This window comes from Oncorhynchus nerka, linkage group LG15, assembly GCF_034236695.1.
Source record: "Oncorhynchus nerka isolate Pitt River linkage group LG15, Oner_Uvic_2.0, whole genome shotgun sequence".
Taxonomy (NCBI): Eukaryota; Metazoa; Chordata; class Actinopteri; order Salmoniformes; family Salmonidae; genus Oncorhynchus; species Oncorhynchus nerka.
The window spans coordinates 91,274,644-91,298,583 of NC_088410.1; the positions used below are offsets into that span (position 1 = coordinate 91,274,644).

The 23,940-nt window shown below is 44.4% G+C and overlaps 1 protein-coding gene across 4 annotated transcripts in view; it reads left to right on the forward strand.

The window, feature by feature from the left end:
- The window catches only part of LOC115116127 (SRSF protein kinase 1-like), a 67,859-nt gene that overhangs the window by 30,629 nt on the left and 13,290 nt on the right, over nucleotides 1–23,940 (forward strand). For 3 of the 4 annotated variants that reach the window (XM_065002029.1, XM_065002028.1, XM_065002030.1), the window contains 9 exons: nucleotides 9,412–9,518; nucleotides 12,047–12,155; nucleotides 16,474–16,561; nucleotides 16,726–16,813; nucleotides 17,362–17,468; nucleotides 17,729–17,894; nucleotides 19,806–19,831; nucleotides 21,324–21,528; nucleotides 21,817–22,101. In XM_065002029.1, coding sequence (XP_064858101.1) covers nucleotides 9,412–9,518; nucleotides 12,047–12,155; nucleotides 16,474–16,561; nucleotides 16,726–16,813; nucleotides 17,362–17,468; nucleotides 17,729–17,894; nucleotides 19,806–19,831; nucleotides 21,324–21,528; nucleotides 21,817–22,101 — 1,181 coding nt within the window. Of the gene's footprint in view, nucleotides 1–9,411; nucleotides 9,519–12,046; nucleotides 12,156–15,165; nucleotides 15,189–16,473; nucleotides 16,562–16,725; nucleotides 16,814–17,361; nucleotides 17,469–17,728; nucleotides 17,895–19,805; nucleotides 19,832–21,323; nucleotides 21,529–21,816; nucleotides 22,102–23,940 lie in introns of those variants that run through there. The other variant, XM_065002031.1, reaches the window with a different exon arrangement.

Genomic DNA, 23,940 nt, shown 5'->3' on the forward strand with positions numbered 1-23,940 from the left:
TCTGGGTAACAACGGTGTGTATGATATGCTAGGTCTGGGTAACAACAGTGTGTATGATATGCTAGGTCTGGGTAACAACGGTGTGTATGATATGCTAGGTCTGGGTAACAACAGTGTGTATGATATGCTAGATCTGGGTAACAACAGTGTGTATGATATGCTAGGTCTGGGTAACAACAGTGTGTATGATATGCTAGATCTGGGTAACAACAGTGTGTATGATATGCTAGGTCTGGGTAACAACAGTGTGTATGATATGCTAGATCTGGGTAACAACAGTGTGTATGATATGCTAGGTCTGGGTAACAACAGTGTGTATGATATGCTAGATCTGGGTAACAACGGTGTGTATGATATGCTAGATCTGGGTAACAACGGTGTGTATGATATGCTAGATCTGGGTAACAACAGTGTGTATGATATGCTAGATCTGGGTAACAACAGTGTGTATGATATGCTAGGTCTGGGTAACAACGGTGTGTATGATATGCTAGATCTGGGTAACAACAGTGTGTATGATATGCTAGGTCTGGGTAACAACGGTGTGTATGATATGCTAGATCTGGGTAACAACGGTGTGTATGATATGTAGATCTGATATGCTATGATATCTAGATCTGGGTAACAACAGTGTGTATGATATGCTAGATCTGGGTAACAACAGTGTGTATGATATGCTAGATCTGGGTAACAACAGTGTGTATGATATGCTAGATCTGGGTAACAACAGTGTGTATGATATGCTAGATCTGGGTAACAACAGTGTGTATGATATGCTAGGTCTGGGTAACAACAGTGTGTATGATATGCTAGGTCTGGGTAACAACAGTGTGTATGATATGCTAGGTCTGGGTAACAACAGTGTGTATGATATGCTAGGTCTGGGTAACAACAGTGTGTATGATATGCTAGGTCTGGGTAACAACAGTGTGTATGATATGCTAGATCTGGGTAACAACAGTGTGTATGATATGCTAGGTCTGGGTAACAACAGTGTGTATGATATGCTAGATCTGGGTAACAACATGTATGATATGCTAGATCTGGGTAACAACAGTGTGTATGATATGCTAGATCTGGGTAACAACAGTGTGTATGATATGCTAGGTCTGGGTAACAACAGTGTGTATGATATGCTAGGTCTGGGTAACAACAGTGTGTATGATATGCTAGGTCTGGGTAACAACAGTGTGTATGATATGCTAGGTCTGGGTAACAACAGTGTGTATGATATGCTAGGTCTGGGTAACAACAGTGTGTATGATATGCTAGGTCTGGGTAACAACAGTGTGTATGATATGCTAGGTCTGGGTAACAACAGTGTGTATGATATGCTAGGTCTGGGTAACAACAGTGTGTATGATATGCTAGATCTGGGTAACAACGGTGTGTATGATATGCTAGGTCTGGGTAACAACAGTGTGTATGATATGCTAGATCTGGGTAACAACAGTGTGTATGATATGCTAGGTCTGGGTAACAACAGTGTGTATGATATGCTAGGTCTGGGTAACAACAGTGTGTATGATATGCTAGGTCTGGGTAACAACAGTGTGTATGATATGCTAGATCTGGGTAACAACAGTGTGTATGATATGCTAGGTCTGGGTAACAACGGTGTGTATGATATGCTAGATCTGGGTAACAACAGTGATATGCTAGGTCTGATATGATATGCTAGGTCTGGGTAACAACAGTGTGTATGATATGCTAGGTCTGGGTAACAACAGTGTGTATGATATGCTAGGTCTGGGTAACAACAGTGTGTATGATATGCTAGGTCTGGGTAACAACAGTGTGTATGATATGCTAGGTCTGGGTAACAACAGTGTGTATGATATGCTAGGTCTGGGTAACAACAGTGTGTATGATATGCTAGGTCTGGGTAACAACAGTGTGTATGATATGCTAGATCTGGGTAACAACAGTGTGTATGATATGCTAGGTCTGGGTAACAACAGTGTGTATGATATGCTAGGTCTGGGTAACAACAGTGTGTATGATATGCTAGATCTGGGTAACAACAGTGTGTATGATATGCTAGGTCTGGGTAACAACAGTGTGTATGATATGCTAGGTCTGGGTAACAACAGTGTGTATGATATGCTAGATCTGGGTAACAACAGTGTGTATGATATGCTAGGTCTGGGTAACAACAGTGTGTATGATATGCTAGATCTGGGTAACAACAGTGTGTATGATATGCTAGGTCTGGGTAACGGTGTGTATGATAAGGTCTGGGTGTGTATGATATGCTAGATCTGGGTAACAACAGTGTGTATGATATGCTAGGTCTGGGTAACAACGGTGTGTATGATATGCTAGGTCTGGGTAACAACAGTGTGTATGATATGCTAGATCTGGGTAACAACAGTGTGTATGATATGCTAGGTCTGGGTAACAACAGTGTGTATGATATGCTAGGTCTGGGTAACAACAGTGTGTATGATATGCTAGATCTGGGTAACAACAGTGTGTATGATATGCTAGGTCTGGGTAACAACGGTGTGTATGATATGCTAGATCTGGGTAACAACAGTGTGTATGATATGCTAGATCTGGGTAACAACGGTGTGTATGATATGCTAGGTCTGGGTAACAACAGTGTGTATGATATGCTAGGTCTGGGTAACAACGGTGTGTATGATATGCTAGGTCTGGGTAACAACGGTGTGTATGATATGCTAGGTCTGGGTAACAACGGTGTGTATGATATGCTAGATCTGGGTAACAACAGTTTATGATATCTACATTCTGTTTTTATTAACAACAGTGTGTATGATATGCTAGGTCTGGGTAACAAAACTAGGTCTGTAACAATGTGTATGATATGCTAGGTCTGGGTAACAACAGTGTGTATGATATGCTAGGTCTGGGTAACAACAGTGTGTATGATATGTCTGGGTAACAACAGTGTGTATGATATGCTAGGTCTGGGTAACAACAGTGTGTATGATATGCTAGGTCTGGGTAACAACAGTGTGTATGATATGCTAGATCTGGGTAACAACAGTGTGTATGATATGCTAGGTCTGGGTAACAACAGTGTGTATGATATGCTAGGTCTGGGTAACAACAGTGTGTATGATATGCTAGATCTGGGTAACAACAGTGTGTATGATATGCTAGGTCTGGGTAACAACAGTGTGTATGATATGCTAGGTCTGGGTAATAACAGTGTGCTAGTAAATGCTAGATCTGGGTAACAACAGTGTGTATGATATGCTAGATCTGGGTAACAACAGTGTGTATGATATGCTAGGTCTGGGTAACAACAGTGTGTATGATATGCTAGGTCTGGGACGGTATCTGAATCACTGTTTAACTGACGGTTATGGATGAGTGCTGTTTAAACAGTTTAAATAGTCATACATTCATTTTTCCATTATTTTTATTAACTTTATTTTCCATCTAGATAAACTTGACCTAATATCGCAATTGCTTACTAACGATTATAACCAATTGTTTTGCGAATTTTGAAGTCTGTCTCTTATTAAGCATTCTACGTCTCCTCATTCCAACGGTCGTTTGATGCTCCAGCAGCTAATTGGCTAGATGCGCGGGGGTGTGGAAGTGCTATAGGCTATGGCACTTCAGTCTTTGATGTGTGGACGTTCTTTTATGCAGTGCACGTGTTCATTGCTTGCTAGTAAATAAATAAAGCGGCCTTTTAAAACAGGTTGGGTGCGTCTGATTTATTCATTTAATTATTCAACAGCAGTCGACAAGGTTCTGGCTCTGAGCCCTATAATACACCAATGTTGTGTCAAATGGACAATGCTATCCCTCCAGGCATGGTTATGATATGGAGTCTGTTAATTATGTATAGACTAATCTATGCTGATAAATAGGCTATGGACATGTTGCGTGTATTTGTTTCTATTTGAATGATTGTCAGTTTCATCTTCATACTATATCATAGCTGTCTCTCTGCGTACTGTCCTTGTCAATTCATTATCTTGTAGCCTACTTTCAGAAAGCCTAAGGTAGGCCTAGGTTTTTTAATAGGTTTTAAGGAAAGAATATTTGCTCTTGTGTCTGACATACACTGGTGGCTTTGATTGACTGGTCTTTTTACAGGGGCTGGTGCTGTGTGAACACTGATTCTCTCTATAGGCCTATATGTCCATTCTGATTCTCTATAGGCCTTTATGTCCATTCTGATTCTCTACAGGCCTTTATGTCCATTCTGATTCTCTATAGGCCTTTATGTCCATTCTGATTCTCTACAGGCCTAATATGTCCATTCTGATTCTCTCTACAGGCCTATATGTCCATTCTGATTCTCTATAGGCCTTTATGTCCATTCATTCTGATTCTCTCTATAGGCCTAATATGTCCATTCTGATTCCCTCTATAGGCCTAATATGTCCATTCTGATTCCCTCTATAGGCCTAATATGTCCATTCTGATTCCCTCTATAGGCCTAATATGTCCATTCTGATTCTCTCTATAGGCCTTTATGTCCATTCAGAAAGTTTCCTAAAGTAGCCAGTCTGGACTCTCTCTTTTAATAAGAAGAAATGATTTCATCTTGAAAAAGGTCTATTTTTCTCACCAAGTCTGTTGTTTTTTGACCGAATAATTAGGAAGAAATAAACAAACAGAAGCCACGTCTTTGTTTATGAAGTCCTTCACACCAATTGTGAAATATCGTCCTGCCACAATCCGTCAATTATTTATTCAGAACAGGTTTGATATTTGAATTTTTTTGCCACATAAGCCGTTGACCAATATAAATGGTTTTCTGGGAAGCTGCCACTGACAGGCTGTGCACTGTGAATGACAGGTCTATGCATTCGTTGTGTGAATGAATTAATACACATCTCTCTGCCTGTTTTTACATTTGGAAGGTATCAGTTTAGCCAATGTGATCACGTCACCGCAGAGCTAGGTTACATGTCACTCTCGTCATTCAAACCGCCCTGTCTGTTCATTGTCAAAGCTGCAGCCTATTTTTATAGCCATTCAGCAAGCAATAGGATGGATCGATGCTTCTCTCCTCAAATAGGCCATAGTTGAAAAAAATTGCTTGAAATAAGTTTCAAACTATATTGCTGTTAGTCTATATATAGGCTAGAGGTCGACCGATTGTGACTTTTCACCACCGATACCGATTATTGGAGGGCCAAAAAAGCCGATATCGATTAATTGATCGGCCGATTTTTTTTTTTTTTTTTAACGTTTTTTTTTTTTTGTAATAATGACAATTACAACAATACTGAATGAACACTTATTTTAACTTAATATAATACATCAATAAGTTCAATTTAGCCTCAAATACATAATGAAACATGTTCAATTTTGTTTAAATAATGCAAAATCAAAGTGTTGGAGAATAAAGTAAAAGTGCAATATGTGCCATGTAAGAAAGCTAACGTTTCAGTTCCTTGCTCAGAACATGAGAACATATGAAAGCTGGTGGTTCCTTTTAACATGAGTCTTCGATATTCCCAGGTAATAAGTTTTAATGGTTGTAGTTATTATTGGAATTATAGGACTACTTCCCTATATAATATACCATTTGTATTTCATTAACCTTTGACTATTGGATGTTCTTATAGGCACTTTAGTATTGCCCGTGTAACAGTATAGCTTCCGTCCCTCTCCTAGCTCTTCCCTGGGCTCGAACCAGGAACAAAACGACAACAGCCACCCTCGAAGCAGCGTTACCCATGCAGAACAAGGGGAACAACCACAGGCTCAGAGCGAGTGACGTTTGAAACACTATTAGCATGCGCTAAGTAGCCAGCCATTTCACTTCGGTTACACCAGCCTCATCTCAGGAGTTGATAGACTTGAAGTCATAAACAGCGCAATGCTTGACGCACAACGAAGAGCTGCTGGCATAACGCACGAAAGTGCTGTTAGAATGAATGTTTACGCGCCTGCTTCTGCCTACCACTGCTCAGTCAGATACTTAGATACTTGTATGCTTGTATGTTCAGTCAGATTATATGCAGCGCAGGACACGCTAGATAATATCTAGTAATATCATCAACCATGTGTAGTTAACTAGTCATTATGATTGTTTTTTATAAGATTAATGCTAGCTAGCAACTTACCTTGGCTTACTGCATTTGCATAACAGGCAGTCTCCCTGTGGAGTGCAACGAGAGAGAGGCGGGTCGTTATTGCGTTGGACTAGTTAACTGTAAGATTGGATCCCCCGAGCTGACAAGGTGAAAATGTTAACTCACCGTTCCTAGGCCGCCATTGAAAATAAGAATGTGTTCTTAACTGACTTGCCTAGTTAAATAAAGATGAAATAAAGGTGTAAAAAATAAAATAAAAATTCGGCAAAATTGGCGTCAGAAAATACCGTTTTCCAATTGTTATGAAAACTTGAAATCGCCCCTAAATAATAAGCCCTAATTAATCGGCCATTCCCTAATATAGGCTACCCGTTCAAGCGCTAGAGTTAGGGGGAAGGGATGGGCCAGCCAAGATGCCTGAATTTCGCAAAAAGGGAACGGTGAAAAAAATATTAATGCCTTCGTTCGCTAAAGTGAATCTAGGTGACCACTTATGTATAGTCAACCCTAAAAGACAGAGAAAAATAATATCCGCCTGCAGTTACCCTTATCAATAAGTGGTTGCACAGATTTAGATAAAACACTGTCTTGCTTTACTAAAATGTACCTGATCATTAGGCTTTGGACAGGTTGTGTGCAAGTGTTTTTGTTTTCTAATGGTCGTCAATTTCATCTTCACGCATGTCACAGATACAGTACCAGTGAAACGGTTGGACACACCTACTCATTCCAAGGTTTTTCTTTATTTTTACTACTTTGTACAGAATAATAGTGAATACATCAGAACTATGAAATAACACACATGGAATCCTGTAGTAACCACATGAATTGTTCAGGAAAGTGGAGGGAAAACGAATGACTTGGTTTTGTGTCAAAATCGGAATCTGTATTTATTTCTGAATTCCTCTTCAATCCGACGTTTCTTAATTTGTATACTAGACTAATATTTAAAAGTAATAACTAATAATGAAATGCTACAGATAAATCAAGTTGTATTGGTCACATGCGCCAAATACAACACCTTAAATGCTTACTTACAAGCCCTTAACCAACAATGCAGTTTTAAGAAAATACCAAAAAAGAAAATTAAGAGGTAAGAATAACAAATCATTAAAGAGCAGCAGTAAATAACAATAGTGGGGCTTCTACAGGGAGTACCGGTAAAGAGTCAATGTGTACCGGTGTCGAGGTAATATGTACATGTAGGTAGAGTTATTAAAGTGACTATGCATAGATAATAAACAGCGGAGGGGGGGGGGCAATACAAATAGTCTGGGTAGCCATTTGATTAGCCGTTCAGCAGCCTTATGGCTTGGGGTTAGAAGCTGTTAAGAAGCCTTTTGGACATCGACTTGGCGCTCCGATACCGCTTGCCGTGCAGTAGCAGAGAGAACAGTCTATGACTAGGTTGGCTGGAGTCCAAGACAATTTTTAGGGCCTTCCTCTGACACCGCCTGCTTATAGAGGTCCTGGATGGCAGGAAGCTTGGCCCCGGTGATGTACTGGGCCGTACTCCCCACCCTATGTAGTGAGGCCGAGCAAATGCCATACAAGGCAGTGATGCAACCCGTCTGGATGCTCTCGATGGTGCAGCTGAAGAACCTTTTGAGGATCTGAGGACCCATGCTAAATCTTTTCCATCTCCTGAGGGGGAATAGGTTTGGTTGTGACCTCTTCATGACCGTCTTGGTGTGCTTGGACCATGTTAGTTTGTTGGTGATGTGGACACCAAGGAACTTGAAGCTCTCAACCTGCTCCGCTACAGCCCCGTCGATGAGAATAGGGGCGTGCTCGATCCTTGCAGAGTGAGGTGTTTAGTCCCAGGGTCCTTAGCTTAGTCATGAGCTTTGAGGGCACTGTGGTGTTGAACGCTGAGCTCTAGTCAATGAACAGCATTCTCACATAAGTGTTCCTTTTGTCCAGGTGTGAAAGGGCAGTGTGGAGTGCAATAGAGATTGCATCATCTGAGGCTCTGTTGGGGCTGGCAAATTGGAGTGGGTCTAGGATTTCTGGGATAATGGTGTTGATGTGAGCCATGACCAGCCTTTCAAAGCATTTCATGGCTATAGACGTGAGTGCTACGGGTCAGTAGTCATTTAGGCAGGTTACCTTAGTGTTCTTGGGCACAGGGACTATGCTGGTATTACAGACTCAGACAGGGAGAGGTTGAAAATGTCAGTGAAGACACTTGCCAGTTGGTCAGCGCATGCTCTGAGTACGCGTCCTGGTAATCCGTCTGGCCCTGCGGCCTTGTGAATGTTAACCTGTTTATAGGTCTTGCTCTCTGCAGCAGATAAGCGTGTGATCACACAGTCGTCCGGAACATCTGACGCTCTCATGCGTGTTTCAGTGTTACTTGCCTCGAGGCGAGCGTGGAAGTTATTTAGCTCGTCTGGTATTCTCGTGTCACTGGGAAGCTCTCGGCTGTGCAAGCCCTGCCACATCTGACGAGCGTCAGAGCCGGTGTAGTACGATTCGATCTTTGTCCTGTATTGACGCTTCGCATGTTTGATGGTTCGTTGGAAGTCAGAACGGGATTTCTTATAAGCTTCTGGGTTAGAGTCCCGCTCCTTGAAAGCGGAATCTCTACCCGTTAACTCAGTGCGGATGGTTGGGGTATGTATGTACAGTCACTGTGGGGTGGATGTCCTCGATACAATTATTGATTAAGCCAATGACTGATGTGGTGTACTCCTCAATGCCTTCGGAAGAATCCCGGAACATATTCCAGTCTGTAATAGCAAAACAGTCCTGTAGCCAGGCATGCCCACTGGGACATTATTCCAGAAATACTTCTCAACCCTTCAGATCATCCCGCTGGTGAAGAAGCCAGATGTGGAGGTCCTGGGCTGGTGTGGTTACACGTGGTCTGCGGTTGTGAGGCCGGTTGGACATACTGCCAAATTCTCTAAAGCAACGTTAGAGGTGGCTTATGGTAGAGAAATGAGCATTGCTGACTGGTATTACCACATGCCAATAGCAGGCTCCCTCATCTTGGAGACTGTACATTTTAAACTGTACATTTTGAAGTGGCCGTTTATTGTTCCAGGCTTCTTGATATGCCACACCTGTAAGGTGGATTGATTGTTTTGAGAAAGGAGAAATACTCACCAATAGGGATGTAAATACATTTGTGACCAAAATTAGAGAAATTTCTGCGATTTTAATGAAAAAGATAAGCTTTGTCTAATCTTTCTCTCTCGCCGTCTGTCTCTCCATCTCTCTTTCTCTATCTCTCCTGTCCCCACTCTCCCTCCTGTCCCCCTTCACCCTTCTCTTTCCCTCCTGTCCCCCTTCACCCTTCTCTCTCCCTCCTTCCCCCTCCCTTTCTCTATTCTCTCCCTTTCTCTCTCTCTCTCTCTCTCTCTCTCTTCAGGCCAGACCCTGCATCCCAGCAGAATGACTCTCCTCTCCCAGACCAGGATGAGGAGATACTGGGCTCTGACGATGAGGAGCAGGAAGACCCCAATGACTACTGTAGAGGTATGATACACACACACATACTGACTACTGTAGAGGTATGATACACACAATGACTACTGTAGAGGTATGATACACACACACACACATACTGACTACTGTAGAGGTATGATACACACAATGACTACTGTAGAGGTATGATACACACAATGACTACTGTAGAGGTATGATACACACAATGACTACTGTAGAGGTATGATACACACAATGACTACTGTAGAGGTATGATAAACACACACACATACTGACTACTGTAGAGGTATGACACACACACACACACACATATACATTTACATTACATTTACATTTAAGTCATTTAGCAGACGCTCTTATCCAGAGCGACTGACACACACATACTGACTACTGTAGAGGTATGATACACACAATGACTACTGTAGAGGTATGATACACACAGACACACACACATACTGACTACTGTAGAGGTATGATACACACAGACATACTGATTACTGAAGAGGTACCACACACACACTGACTACTGTAGAGGTATGATACACACAGACACACTGACTACTGTAGAGGTATGATACACACAGACATACTGACTACTGTAGAGGTATGACACACACACACACATACTGACTACTGTAGAGGTATGATACACACAATGACTACTGTAGAGGTATGATACACACAGACACACACACATACTGACTACTGTAGAGGTATGATACACACAGACATACTGATTACTGAAGAGGTACACACATACACGGACTACTGTAGAGGTATGATACACACAGACACACTGACTACTGTAGAGGTATGATACACACATACTGACTACTGTAGAGGTATGATACACACACACACACACTGACTACTGTAGAGGTATGATACACACAATGACTACTGTAGAGGTATGATACACACAGACACACACACATACTGACTACTGTAGAGGTATGATACACACACTGACTACTGTAGAGGTATGATACACACAATGACTACTGTAGAGGTATGATACACACACTGACTACTGTAGAGGTACAACACACACTGACTACTGTAGAGGTACAACACACACTGACTACTGTAGAGGTATGATACACACACACACACATACTGACTACTGTAGAGGTATGATACACACAATGACTACTGTAGAGGTATGATACACACAGACACACACACATACTGACTACTGTAGAGGTATGATACACACACTGACTACTGTAGAGGTATGATACACACAATGACTACTGTAGAGGTATGATACACACAATGACTACTGTAGAGGTATGATACACACAATGACTACTGTAGAGGTATGATACACACACACACATACTGACTACTGTAGAGGTATGATACACACACTGACTACTGTAGAGGTATGATACACACAATGACTACTGTAGAGGTATGATAAACACAATGACTACTGTAGAGGTATGATAAACACAATGACTACTGTAGAGGTATGATAAACACAATGACTACTGTAGAGGTATGATAAACACAATGACTACTGTAGAGGTATGATACACACAATGACTACTGTAGAGGTATGATACACACAATGACTACTGTAGAGGTATGATACACACAGACACACACACATACTGACTACTGTAGAGGTATGATACACACACACACACACACACACATACTGACTACTGTAGAGGTATGATACACACAATGACTACTGTAGAGGTATGATACACACAGACACACACACATACTGACTACTGTAGAGGTATGATACACACACTGACAGGTATGATACACACACTGACTACTGTAGAGGTATGATACACACACTGACTACTGTAGAGGTATGATACACACACTGACTACTGTAGAGGTATGATACACACACTGACTACTGTAGAGGTACAACACACACTGACTACTGTAGAGGTACAACACACACTGACTACTGTAGAGGTATGATACACACAATGACTACTGTAGAGGTATGATACACACACACACACATACTGACTACTGTAGAGGTATGATACACACACACACACATACTGACTACTGTAGAGGTATGATACACACAATGACTACTGTAGAGGTATGATACACACAGACACACACACATACTGACTAATGTAGAGGTATGATACACACACTGACTACTGTAGAGGTATGATACACACACTGACTACTGTAGAGGTATGATACACACACTGACTACTGTAGAGGTATGATACACACAATGACTACTGTAGAGGTATGATACACACAATGACTACTGTAGAGGTATGATACACACAATGACTACTGTAGAGGTATGATACACACACACACACATACTGACTACTGTAGAGGTATGATACACACACTGACTACTGTAGAGGTATGATACACACACTGACTACTGTAGAGGTATGATACACACAATGACTACTGTAGAGGTATGATAAACACTGACTACTGTAGAGGTATGATACACACAATGACTACTGTAGAGGTATGATACACACACTGACTACTGTAGAGGTACAACACACACACACACACACACATCCAACTATTATGTGTTACTATTGCAGGAGGTTACCACCATGTGAAGATAGGAGACCTGTTCAATGGAAGATACCATGTGATCAGGAAGCTGGGCTGGGGACATTTCTCCACTGTGTGGTTGGCCTGGGACATACAGTAAGTTCTGTCTGTTCCACTGTGTGGTTGTCCTGGGACATACAGTAAGTTCTGTCTGTTCCACTGTGTGGTTGGCCTGGGACAGACAGTAAGTTCTGTCTGTTCCACTGTGTGGTTGCCCTGGGACATACAGTAAGTTCTGTCTGTTCCACTGTGTGGTTGTCCTGGGACATACAGTAAGTTCTGTCTGTTCCACTGTGTGGTTGGCCTGGGACATACAGTAAGTTCTGTCTGTTCCACTGTGTGGTTGTCCTGGGACATACAGTAAGTTCTGTCTGTTCCACTGTGTGGTTGTCCTGGGACATACAGTAAGTTCTGTGTGGTTGGCCTGGGACATACAGTAAGTTCTGTCTGTTCCACTGTGTGGTTGCCCTGGGACATACAGTAAGTTCTGTCTGTTCCACTGTGTGGTTGTCCTGGGACATACAGTAAGTTCTGTCTGTTCCACTGTGTGGTTGTCCTGGGACATACAGTAAGTTCTGTCTGTTCCACTGTGTGGTTGTCCTGGGACATACAGTAAGTTCTGTGTGGTTGGCCTGGGACATACAGTAAGTTCTGTCTGTTCCACTGTGAGGTTGTCCTGGGACATACAGTAAGTTCTGTCTGTTCCACTGTGTGGTTGGCCTGGGACATACAGTAAGTTCTGTCTGTTCCACTGTGTGGTTGGCCTGGGACATACAGTAAGTTCTGTCTGTTCCACTGTGTGGTTGGCCTGGGACATACAGTAAGTTCTGTCTGTTCCACTGTGTGGTTGGCCTGGGACATACAGTAAGTTCTGTCTGTTCCACTGTGTGGTTGGCCTGGGACATACAGTAAGTTCTGTCTGTTCCACTGTGTGGTTGGCCTGGGACATACAGTAAGTTCTGTCTGTTCCACTGTGTGGTTGGCCTGGGACATACAGTAAGTTCTGTCTGTTCCACTGTGTGGTTGGCCTGGGACATACAGTAAGTTCTGTCTGTTCCACTGTGTGGTTGTCCTGGGACATACAGTAAGTTCTGTGTTCCACTGTGTGGTTGCCCTGGGACATACAGTAAGTTCTGTGAGGTTGCCCTGGGACATACAGTAAGTTCTGTCTGTTCCACTGTGGTTGGCCTGGGACATACAGTAAGTTCTGTTCTGTTCCTGGGACTACAGTGTTCTGGAGGTTGCCCTGGGACATACAGTAAGTTCTGTCTGTTCCACTGTGTGGTTGGCCTGGGACATACAGTAAGTTCTGTCTGTTCCACTGTGTGGTTGGCCTGGGACATACAGTAAGTTCTGTCTGTTCCACTGTGTGGTTGCCCTGGGACATACAGTAAGTTCTGTCTGTTCCACTGTGTGGTTGCCCTGGGACAGACAGTAAGTTCTGTCTGTTCCACTGTGTGGTTGGCCTGGGACATACAGTAAGTTCTGTGTGGTTGGCCTGGGACAGACAGTAAGTTCTGTCTGTTCCACTGTGTGGTTGTCCTGGGACATACAGTAAGTTCTGTCTGTTCCACTGGGTACAGTAAGTTCTGTTGGTTGGCCTGGGACATACAGTAAGTTCTGTCTGTTCCACTGTGTGGTTGCCCTGGGACATACAGTAAGTTCTGTCTGTTCCACTGTGTGGTTGTCCTGGGACATACAGTAAGTTCTGTCTGTTCCACTGTGTGGTTGTCCTGGGACATACAGTAAGTTCTGTCTGTTCCACTGTGTGGGTCCTGGGACATACCTGGCCTGGGACATACAGTAAGTTCTGTCTGTTCCACTGTGTGGTTGTCCTGGGACATACAGTAAGTTCTGTCTGTTCCACTGTGTGGTTGGCCTGGGACATACAGTAAGTTCTGTCTGTTCCACTGTGTGGTTGGCCTGGGACATACAGGAAGTTCTGTCTGTTCCACTGTGTGGTTGGCCTGGGACATACAGTAAGTTCTGTCTGTTCCACTGTGTGGTTGGCCTGGGACATACAGTAAGTTCTGTCTGTTCCACTGTGTGGTTGGCCTGGGACATACAGTAAGTTCTGTCTGTTCCACTGTGTGGTTGCCCTGGGACATACAGTAAGTTCTGTCTGTTCCACTGTGTGGTTGGCCTGGGACATACAGTAAGTTCTGTCTGTTCCACTGTGTGGTTGGCCTGGGACATACAGTAAGTTCTGTCTGTTCCACTGTGTGGTTGTCCTGGGACATACAGTAAGTTCTGTCTGTTCCACTGTGTGGTTGCCCTGGGACATACAGTAAGTTCTGTGAGGTTGCCCTGGGACATACAGTAAGTTCTGTCTGTTCCACTGTGGTTGGCCTGGGACATACAGTAAGTTCTGTCTGTTCCACTGTGTGGTTGCCCTGGGACATACAGTACGTTCTGTGTGGTTGGCCTGGGACATACAGTAAGTTCTGTCTGTTCCACTGTGTGGTTGGCCTGGGACAGACAGTAAGTTCTGTCTGTTCCACTGTGTGGTTGCCCTGGGACATACAGTAAGTTCTGTCTGTTCCACTGTGTGGTTGCCCTGGGACAGACAGTAAGTTCTGTCTGTTCCACTGTGTGGTTGGCCTGGGACATACAGTAAGTTCTGTGTGGTTGGCCTGGGACAGACAGTAAGTTCTGTCTGTTCCACTGTGTGGTTGTCCTGGAACATACAGTAAGTTCTGTCTGTTCCACTGTGTGGTTGCCCTGGGACATACAGTAAGTTCTGTCTGTTCCACTGTGTGGTTGGCCTGGGACATACAGTAAGTTCTGTCTGTTCCACTGTGTGGTTGGCCTGGGACATACAGTAAGTTCTGTCTGTTCCACTGTGTGGTTGGCCTGGGACATACAGTAAGTTCTGTCTGTTCCACTGTGTGGTTGGCCTGGGACATACAGTAAGTTCTGTCTGTTCCACTGTGTGGTTGGCCTGGGACATACAGTAAGTTCTGTCTGTTCCACTGTGTGGTTGGCCTGGGACAGACAGTAAGTTCTGTCTGTTCCACTGTGTGGTTGGCCTGGGACATACAGTAAGTTCTGTCTGTTCCACTGTGTGGTTGCCCTGGGACATACAGTAAGTTCTGTCTGTTCCACTGTGTGGTTGGCCTGGGACATACAGTAAGTTATGTCTGTTCCACTGTGTGGTTGTCCTGGGACATACAGTAAGTTCTGTCTGTTCCACTGTGTGGTTGGCCTGGGACAGACAAATCAAATCAAATCAAATTTTATTTGTCACATACACATACAGCGAAATGCTTGTGCTTCTAGTTCCGACAATGCAGTGATAACCAACAAGTAATCTAACTAACAATTCCAAAACTACTGTCTTATACACAGTGTAAGGGGATAAGGAATATGTACATAAGGATATATGGAGTGATGGTACAGAGTAGTAGTTCTGTATATACATATGAGATGAGTATGTAGACAAAGTAAACAAAGTGGCATAGTTAAAGTGGCTAGTGACATAAGAATGCAGTCGATGATCTAGAGTACAGTATATACATTATATAAGGTAGCATTGTTTAAAGTGGCTAGTGATATATTTACATCATTTCCCATCAATTCCCATTTTTAAAGTGGCTGGAGTTGGGTCAGTGTCAATGACAGTGTGTTGGCAGCAGCCACTCAATGTTAGTGATTGCTGTTTAACAGTCTGATGGCCTTGAGATAGAAGCTGTTTTTCAGTCTCTCTGTCCCAGCTTTGATGCACCTTACTGACCTCGCCTTCTGGATGATAGCGGGGTGAACAGGCAGTGGTTTGGGTGGTTGATGTCCTTGATGATCTTTATGGCCTTCCTGTAACATCGGGTGGTGTAGGTGTCCTGGAGGGCAGGTAGTTTGCCCCCGGTGATGCGTTGTGCAGACCTCACTACCCTCTGGAGAGTTTTTACGGTTAAGGGGCGGAAGAGTTGACGGTGATAGCCCGCCAGGATGGCATCTGAGTTTGTGAGTGCTTTTGGTGACAAGCCGAATTTCTTCAGCCTCCTGAGGTTGAAGAGCTGCTGCGCCTTCTTCAGCTGTCAGTGTGAGTGGACCAATTCAGTTTGTCTGTGATGTGTATGCCGAGGAACTTAAAACTTGCTACCCTCTCCACTACTGATCCATCGATGTGGATAGGGGTGTTCCTCTGCTGTTTCTGAAGTCCACAATCATCTCCTTAGTTTTGTTGACGTTGAGTGTGAGGTTATTTTCCTGACACCACACTCCGAGGGCCCTCACCTCCTCCCTGTAGGCCGTCTCGTCGTTGTTGGACAGTAAGTTCTGTCTGTTCCACTGTGTGGTTGTCCTGGGACATACAGTAAGTTCTGTCTGTGTAAATGGTGCTGAGTCAAGGCCTGTTAAAGTGGTAGAGGCTTATTGGTGTTTCAGTGTGTAACATATGTTGTCCTGTTATTTCTAGAGGGAAGTGTTTTGTGGCCATGAAGGTGGTGAAGAGTGCAGAGCATTACACTGAGACAGCCCTGGATGAGATCAAGCTGCTGAGATCAGTGAGGAACACATATACACTCTCTCTCTCACTCTCTCACTCTCTCACTCACTCACTCACTCACTCACTCACTCACTCACTCACTCACTCTCTCACTCACTCACTCACTCACTCACTCACTCACTCACTTCTGCTCAATATGATTAGTATTAATGTGTGTTCCAGGTCAGGAACACGGACCAGAAGGACCCCAGCAGGGAGAGGGTAGTTCAGTTACTGGATGACTTCAAGATCTCTGGCATGAACGGAACTCGTATCCTCAGTTAAACGTCCACGACAACACTGCTGTTCAACATAGTATGAAAACTGACAACAAGAGAGAACCGGCATATTCCAATATTCCTGCTATTGGTCAATATTATGAGCCTTAAAAGATTCATTGCCCAAGTCCTGCCACTAACTATTGGTGGTTTACAGATGTGTCTCTGCCTTGCTGACGTTTGGCAACACAACACATTCCAGCTAGAGGACACACACAGAAGCACAATTGTACTGACACTTTCTCTATCCCCCCTAGCTAGAGACCGTTACATCCTGATCACAGCTGGGTGTCCAGGCAACACGCCCAGACTCCGTCCCAGCATGCCTAGCTTCTTGGAAGAGTTGGTAATGAGTTCTGGGTTGGTGTGCCCACTTCCATCTTGGTTCTTTGCAGAACCTTTTAGGTGTTCACATGTTATATTGCGTAGGTGTAAGTTAAGCCAAATGCATAAGGGTGAATGACAAGGGGGTGTGTGTTTTGAGTTAGGCTTCCCACCTCTCCCATGCTGTCCTGTACAGGTCCTTGACCTCTCCTGTCAGATGTCTGTATGGTGTTTGAGGTTCTGGGTCATCACCTGCTGAAGTGGATCATCAAGTCTAACTACCAGGGCCTTCCTCTGCCCTGCGTCAAGAGCATCATACGACAGGTAAAAACAACACAACTTATTTCTCACACAACTTTGGGTGCGTTCCAGGTCTTGATTGCAAAAACAAACATTTGACTCTACAGAATGTTAACGCTGAAACTGTTAGTAATTGTTATTGAAAGCAGGTTTAAAATTCCAGAAATTTTACCAAACGTTTCCATGGTTCCAGGAGTCCTCCAACTGGAATTTGGGGAATGTTTCCTCAATGTTGAAACCCTCCGATACAGCCGTGGTCTTACCGATCCTCTGCCCTCCTGTAGGTTCTCCAGGGCCTGGACTACCTTCACTCCAAGTGTAAGATCATCCATACAGACATCAAGCCAGAGAACATCCTGTTGACGGTCAACGAGCCCTACATCAAGAAGATGGCTGCCGAGGCAACAGAATGGCAGAGGACTGGAGCTCCACCCCCCTCCGGTTCCGCAGGTACACACACACACACACTGCTGGTGAACACGAGTGCAGTGTTATTCAAAGAGAACAGGCCATTATTCAACAGAGAACAGGCCATTTCAGGGAGAAGACACGAGAAACAGGGTGAGAGAACAGGCCATTATTCAACAGACAGGTTAGAAGACACGAGAGAACAGGCCATTATTCAACAGACAGTGAGAAGACACGAGAGGCCACAGCACGAGAGAACAGGCCATTATTCAACAGACAGAGGAGAAGACAGAGAACAGGCCATTATAGAAGACACGAGAGAACAGGCCATTATTCAACAGACAGAGGAGAAGAGTAGAACAGGCCATTATTCAACAGACGAGAGAACAGGCCATTATTCAACAGACAACAGACAGTATTATTCAACAGACACGAGAGACACAGGCCATTATTCAACAGACAGTAGAAGACACGAGAGAACAGGCCATTATTCAACAGACAGTAGCACGAGAGAACAGGCCATTATTCAACAGACAGTAGAAAGATTCAACAGACAGTAGAAGAACAGGCCATTATTCAACAGACAGTAGAAGACACGAGAGAACAGGCCATTATTCAACAGACAGTAGAAGACACGAGAGAACAGGCCATTATTCAACAGACACACGAGAGAACAGAGAGACGAGAGAACAGGCCATTATTCAACAACAGACAGTAGAAGGCCATTATTTCAACACGAGAGAACGAGAGAACAGGCCATTATTCAACAGACAGTGAGAAGACACGAGAGAACAGGCCATTATTCAACAGACAGTAGAAGACACGAGAGAACAGGCCATTATTCAACAGACAGTAGAAGACACGAGAGAACAGGCCATTATTCAACAGACAGTAGAAGACAGAGAACAGGCCATTATTCAACAGACAGTAGAAGACACGAGAGAACAGGCCATTATTCAACAGACAGTAGAAGCCATTATTCAACACGAGAGAACAGGCCATTATTCAACAGACAGTAGAAGACACGAGAGAACAGGCCATTATTCAACAGACAGTAGAAGACAGAGAGAAAGGACAGACAGTAGAAGACACGAGAGAACAGGCCATTATTCAACAGACAGTAGAAGACACGAGAGAACAGGCCATTATTCAACAGACAGACACGAGAGAACAGGCCATTATTCAACAGACAAGAAGACACGAGAGAACAGGCCATTATTCAACAGACAGGAGAAGACACGAGAGAACAGGCCATTATTCAACAGACAGGAGAAGACACGAGAGAACAGGCCATTATCCAACAGACAGATGAGAAGACACGAGAGAACAGGCCATTATTCAACAGACAGTAGAAGACACGAGAGAACAGGCCATTATTCAACAGACAGTAGAAGACACGAGAGAACAGGCCATTATTCAACAGACAGTAGAAGACACGAGAGAACAGGCCATTATTCAACAGACAGTAGAAGACACGAGAGAACAGGCCATTATTCAACAGACAGAAGACATGTCACGAGAAGAACAGGCCATTATTCAACAGATTTTAGAAGACACGAGAGAACAGGCCATTATTCAACAGACAGATAGAAGACACGAGAGAACAGGCCTGAGAAGACACGTAGAGAACAGGCCAGCAAAACAGACAGGCTATAAAAAAAATAGGTGTTCAGTGAGTCACTGGGTTTTGGTGCAGAAATAACCGTCTCAGGCGGAGATGATGTGAGAGTCCCGCTGGTCCACGACACTGGAGAGGGTATCAGAACAGCTGTGTGTGAATCAGAGCACATGTGCACACACACACACACACACACACACAAAGTACATGCACACACTACGACTGAAACAGCATGCTAATTACTGAGGCAGATTTGACATGTCACCTTTGTTGCTGGTTTAGTTGTTATTTTGCTGAGGATTTAACACTGACTAGAATGTTCTCTCTCTTCACAGTGAGCACAGCTCCAGCACCCAAACCAGTGAGTCTATCAGTCTGTGTGTTATTTCTGAAAGCATGTTATTTTGTGTGTGTGGTGGCTGCTACCAGCTGTATCTACCAGATAATGTGTTGGAGTGGGTGGTTCTGTTCACACTGGGCAATGGTTTTACAAATGGTACAGTAGTCCAAACCTTACACCTTCTTTTTTTATTTTAATCTCCCTCTCCTTACCCCTCCTCATCTCATCCCTCTCTCCCTTATCCATTCTCTCATTATCCATTCTCTCATTATCCATATCCTCTCCTTACCCCCTCATCTCATCCCTCTCCCCCTTATCCATTCTCTCATTATCCATATCCTCTCCCCCTTATCCATCCCCTCATCTCCCCCCTTTTCTCTCACCCCTCTCCTTAACTCCATTCTCTCATTATCCATTCTCGTCATTCTCTTCCATCATCCCTCTCCTCGTCCCTCTTCTCCTCTCATCCCTCTTCTCCTTATCCATTCTCTCATTATCCATTCTCTCATTATCCATCATCCCTCTCCTTACCCCTCTTCTCATCTCATCCCTCTCCTCCCCTTATCCGTCTCCCCTCTCCTTATCCCTCTTCTCCTCTCCCCTCTTCCATCCCCTCTCATCCCCCCCTCTTCTCATCGTCGTCTCTCTCCTCTCATCCTTGCCCCTCTCGTCTCTCTCCTCTCGTCATCCTTCTCCTCTCGTCATCCTTCTCCTCGTCCTCTTCTCTCCTCTCTCCTCTCATCGTCCTTCTCCTCTCGTCGTCTCTCTCCTCTCATCCTTGCCCCTCTCGTCTCTCTCCTCCTTGCCTTCTCCTCTCGTGTCCTTCTCCTCTCGTCTCTCTCTCCTCTCGTCCTTCTCCTCTCGTCGTCCCTCTCCTCTCGTCTCTCTCCTCTCCTCGTCCTTCTCCTCTTCTCCTCCTCTCCCGTCCTTCATCCTCTGCGTCCTTCTCCTCTCGTCGTCTCTCTCCTCTCATCCTTGCCCCTCTCGTCTCTCTCCTCTCATCGTCCTTCTCCTCTCGTCGTCCTTCTCCTCTCGTCTCTCTCCTCTCATCGTCCTTCTCCTCTCGTCGTCCTTCTCCTCTCGTCTCTCTCCTCTCATCGTCCTTCTCCTCTCGTCGTCCTTCTCCTCTCGTCGTCCTTCTCCTCTCGTCGTCCTTCTCCTCTCGTCGTCCTTCTCCTCTCGTCGTCTCTCTCCTCTCATCCTTGCCCCTCTCGTCTCTCGTCCTTCTCCTCGTCGTCCTTCTCCTCTCCTCGTCCTTCTCCTCTCTCTCATCCTGCCCCTCATCCTTCCCCTCTCGTCTCTCTCTCTCTCGTCATCCTCTCTCCTCTCGTCGTCTCTCTCCTCTCGTCGTCTCTCTCCTCTCGTCGTCTCTCTCCTCTCGTCGTCTCTCTCCTCTCATCCTTGCCCCTCTCCTCTCGTCTCTCTCCTCTCATCGTCCTTCTCCTCTCGTCGTCCTTCTCGTCTCTCTCCTCTCATCGTCCTTCTCTCCGTCGTCTCTCTCCTCGCCCCTCAGACGGTGAAGATGTCTAAGAACAAGAAGAAGAAGATGAAGAAGAAACAGAAGAAGCAGGCAGAGATGTTAGAGAAGAGGATTCAGGAGATGGAGGGAGCGCCGGAAGGAGTAGAGGAAGAGGAGGAGGGGGAGGAAGAGACCACTGCAGACACCCCCCCGCCCTCGTCTGACACGCTACAGGACACGGCTAATGATTTCACAGCAGGTAAACCCACCCGGGGACTGTGCTTCACCTTTAATCTAGATCAGAACGTTTCCCTTTTTAAAGGAACTGAAAGGCATATGTTTATTTTAACCATATATCATGGGACCAGAGTTGGTGACCTGGAGCGTGTACATTAGGACACGCTACAGCAAAACAGTTCTGCCAGTTCTTGCATAAGTTGACGTAGTCCCTTCCCTGTTTCAGGCCGTTTTCTTCCGTTTGACGATCACTGCAGTGTATCGATTGCTATTCGTGTGACTGACTGACTGATTTGTTGCATTGACCCAGGTCCAGATAAACCGGAAGAGAAGCAGGAGGAGGAGGAGAGCAGGATGGAGAAGCAGGAGGAGGAGGAGAGCAGGATGGAGGTGACCTGCAACGGCCACGCAGAGGAAGACACTGCAAGCCAGGAGGTACAAAGGACTGAGGAAGAAGAGGAGAAAGACGAAGAGGACCAACAGAAAGCCAACAAACTCAACGCCAGCACGGACGGTCGGGACCTGCCGGTCAATGCAACTTACCCAGAGTACAACGGCAAAGGTCCCGGTGACCCACACGATCCCGGTACAGACGGTAAACAAGAGAGAGAGCAGGGGAAGGAGAGCGAGATGGAGTGTAAACGACCAGAGATGGAGACTGAGGTGATGCCTGGAATCGTTAGTGGTGAAGTGGCACTGTGCTGGGTACTTCATCAGGAAGCCGCAGCGTTCCAGAACATTCAGATGGAACAGAGGTGTCATGTAGATCACGCGTCTCTCTAACATGTAGATTAAATGATCGTCAGATCTACTCCTTACGTGTCTTTCTGCAACATTCTGAATGTTTCACCTCACTGAATACACTCCAGCTGATGGTGGTATCTGTGGTGGTATCTGTAGTGGTATCTGTAGTGGTATCTGTAGTGGTATCTGTGGTGGTATCTGTGGTGGTATCTGTGGTGGTATCTGTGGTGGTATCTGTGGTGGTATCTGTGGTGGTATCTGTGGTGGTATCTGTGGTGGTATCTGTAGTGGTATCTGTGGTGGTATCTGTGGTGGTATCTGTAGGCGTGGTTAACTAGCTAGCCATTTCACATTGGTTACACCAGCCATTAAGCTGATAGGCTTGAAGTCATAAACAGCGCTGTGCTTGCGAAGAGCTGCTGGCAAAACGCACCAAAGTGCTGTTTGAATGAATGATTACGGGCCTGTTGCTGCTCAGTCAGACTGCTCTATCAAATCATAGACTTAATTATAACATAATAACACGCAGAAATACGAGCCTTTGGTCATTAATATGATCGAATCCGGAAACTATCATTTCGAAAACAAAACGTTTATTATTTCAGGGAAATACGGAACCGTTCGGTATTTTATCTAACTGGTGGCATCCAGAAGTCTAAATATTCCTGTTACATTGCACAACCTTCAATGTATGTCATAATTATGTAAAATTCTGGTAAATTACAGAGCCAGGCAGCCCAAGCTGTTGCATATACCCTGACTCTGCGTGCAATGAACGCAAGAGAAATGACACAATTTCACCTGGTTAATATTGCCTGCTAAACTGGATTAGTAGTTATAACTGGTGATTATGATTGATTGTTTTTTATAAGATACGTTTAATGCTAGCTAGCAATTTACCCTGGCTTCTAGCATTCGCAGATAACAGGCAGGCTACCGTGGAGTGTAATGGTTAGAGCGTTGGACTAGTTAACTGTACTGTTGCAAGATTGAAACCCCTGAGCTGACAAGGTGAAAATCTGTCGTTCTGCCCCTGAACAAGGCAGTTAACCCACTGTTCCTAGGCAGTCATTGAAAATAAGAATGTGTTCTTAACTGACTTGCCTAGTTAAATAAAAGGTATAAAATATATATATATTTTCTTTTAAATAACGGAAATTGGCGCCAAAAATACAGATTTTCGATTGTTATGAAAACCTGAAATCGGCACTAATTAATCGGCCCTCTAATCTAGTGGTGTCTGTAGTGTTGTCTGTAGTGGTATCTGTAGTGGTGTCTGTAGTGGTATCTGTAGTGGTATCTGTAGTGGTGTCTGTAGTGTTGTCTGTAGTGGTATCTGTAGTGTTGTCTGTAGTGGTATCTGTAGTGGTATCTGTAGTGGTATCTGTAGTGGTGTCTGTAGTGGTATCTGTAGTGGTATCTGTAGTGGTATCTGTAGTGGTGTCTGTAGTGGTATCTGTAGTGGTGTCTGTAGTGGTAAGTGTTGTCTGTAGTGGTATCTGTAGTGTTGTCTGTAGTGGTATCTGTAGTGGTGTCTGTAGTGGTATCTGTAGTGGTATCTGTAGTGGTATCTGTAGTGGTATCTGTAGTGTTATCTGTAGTGTTATCTGTAGTGGTATCTGTAGTGGTATCTGTAGTGGTATCTGTAGTGGTATCTGTAGTGGTATCTGTAGTGTTGTCTGTAGTGGTA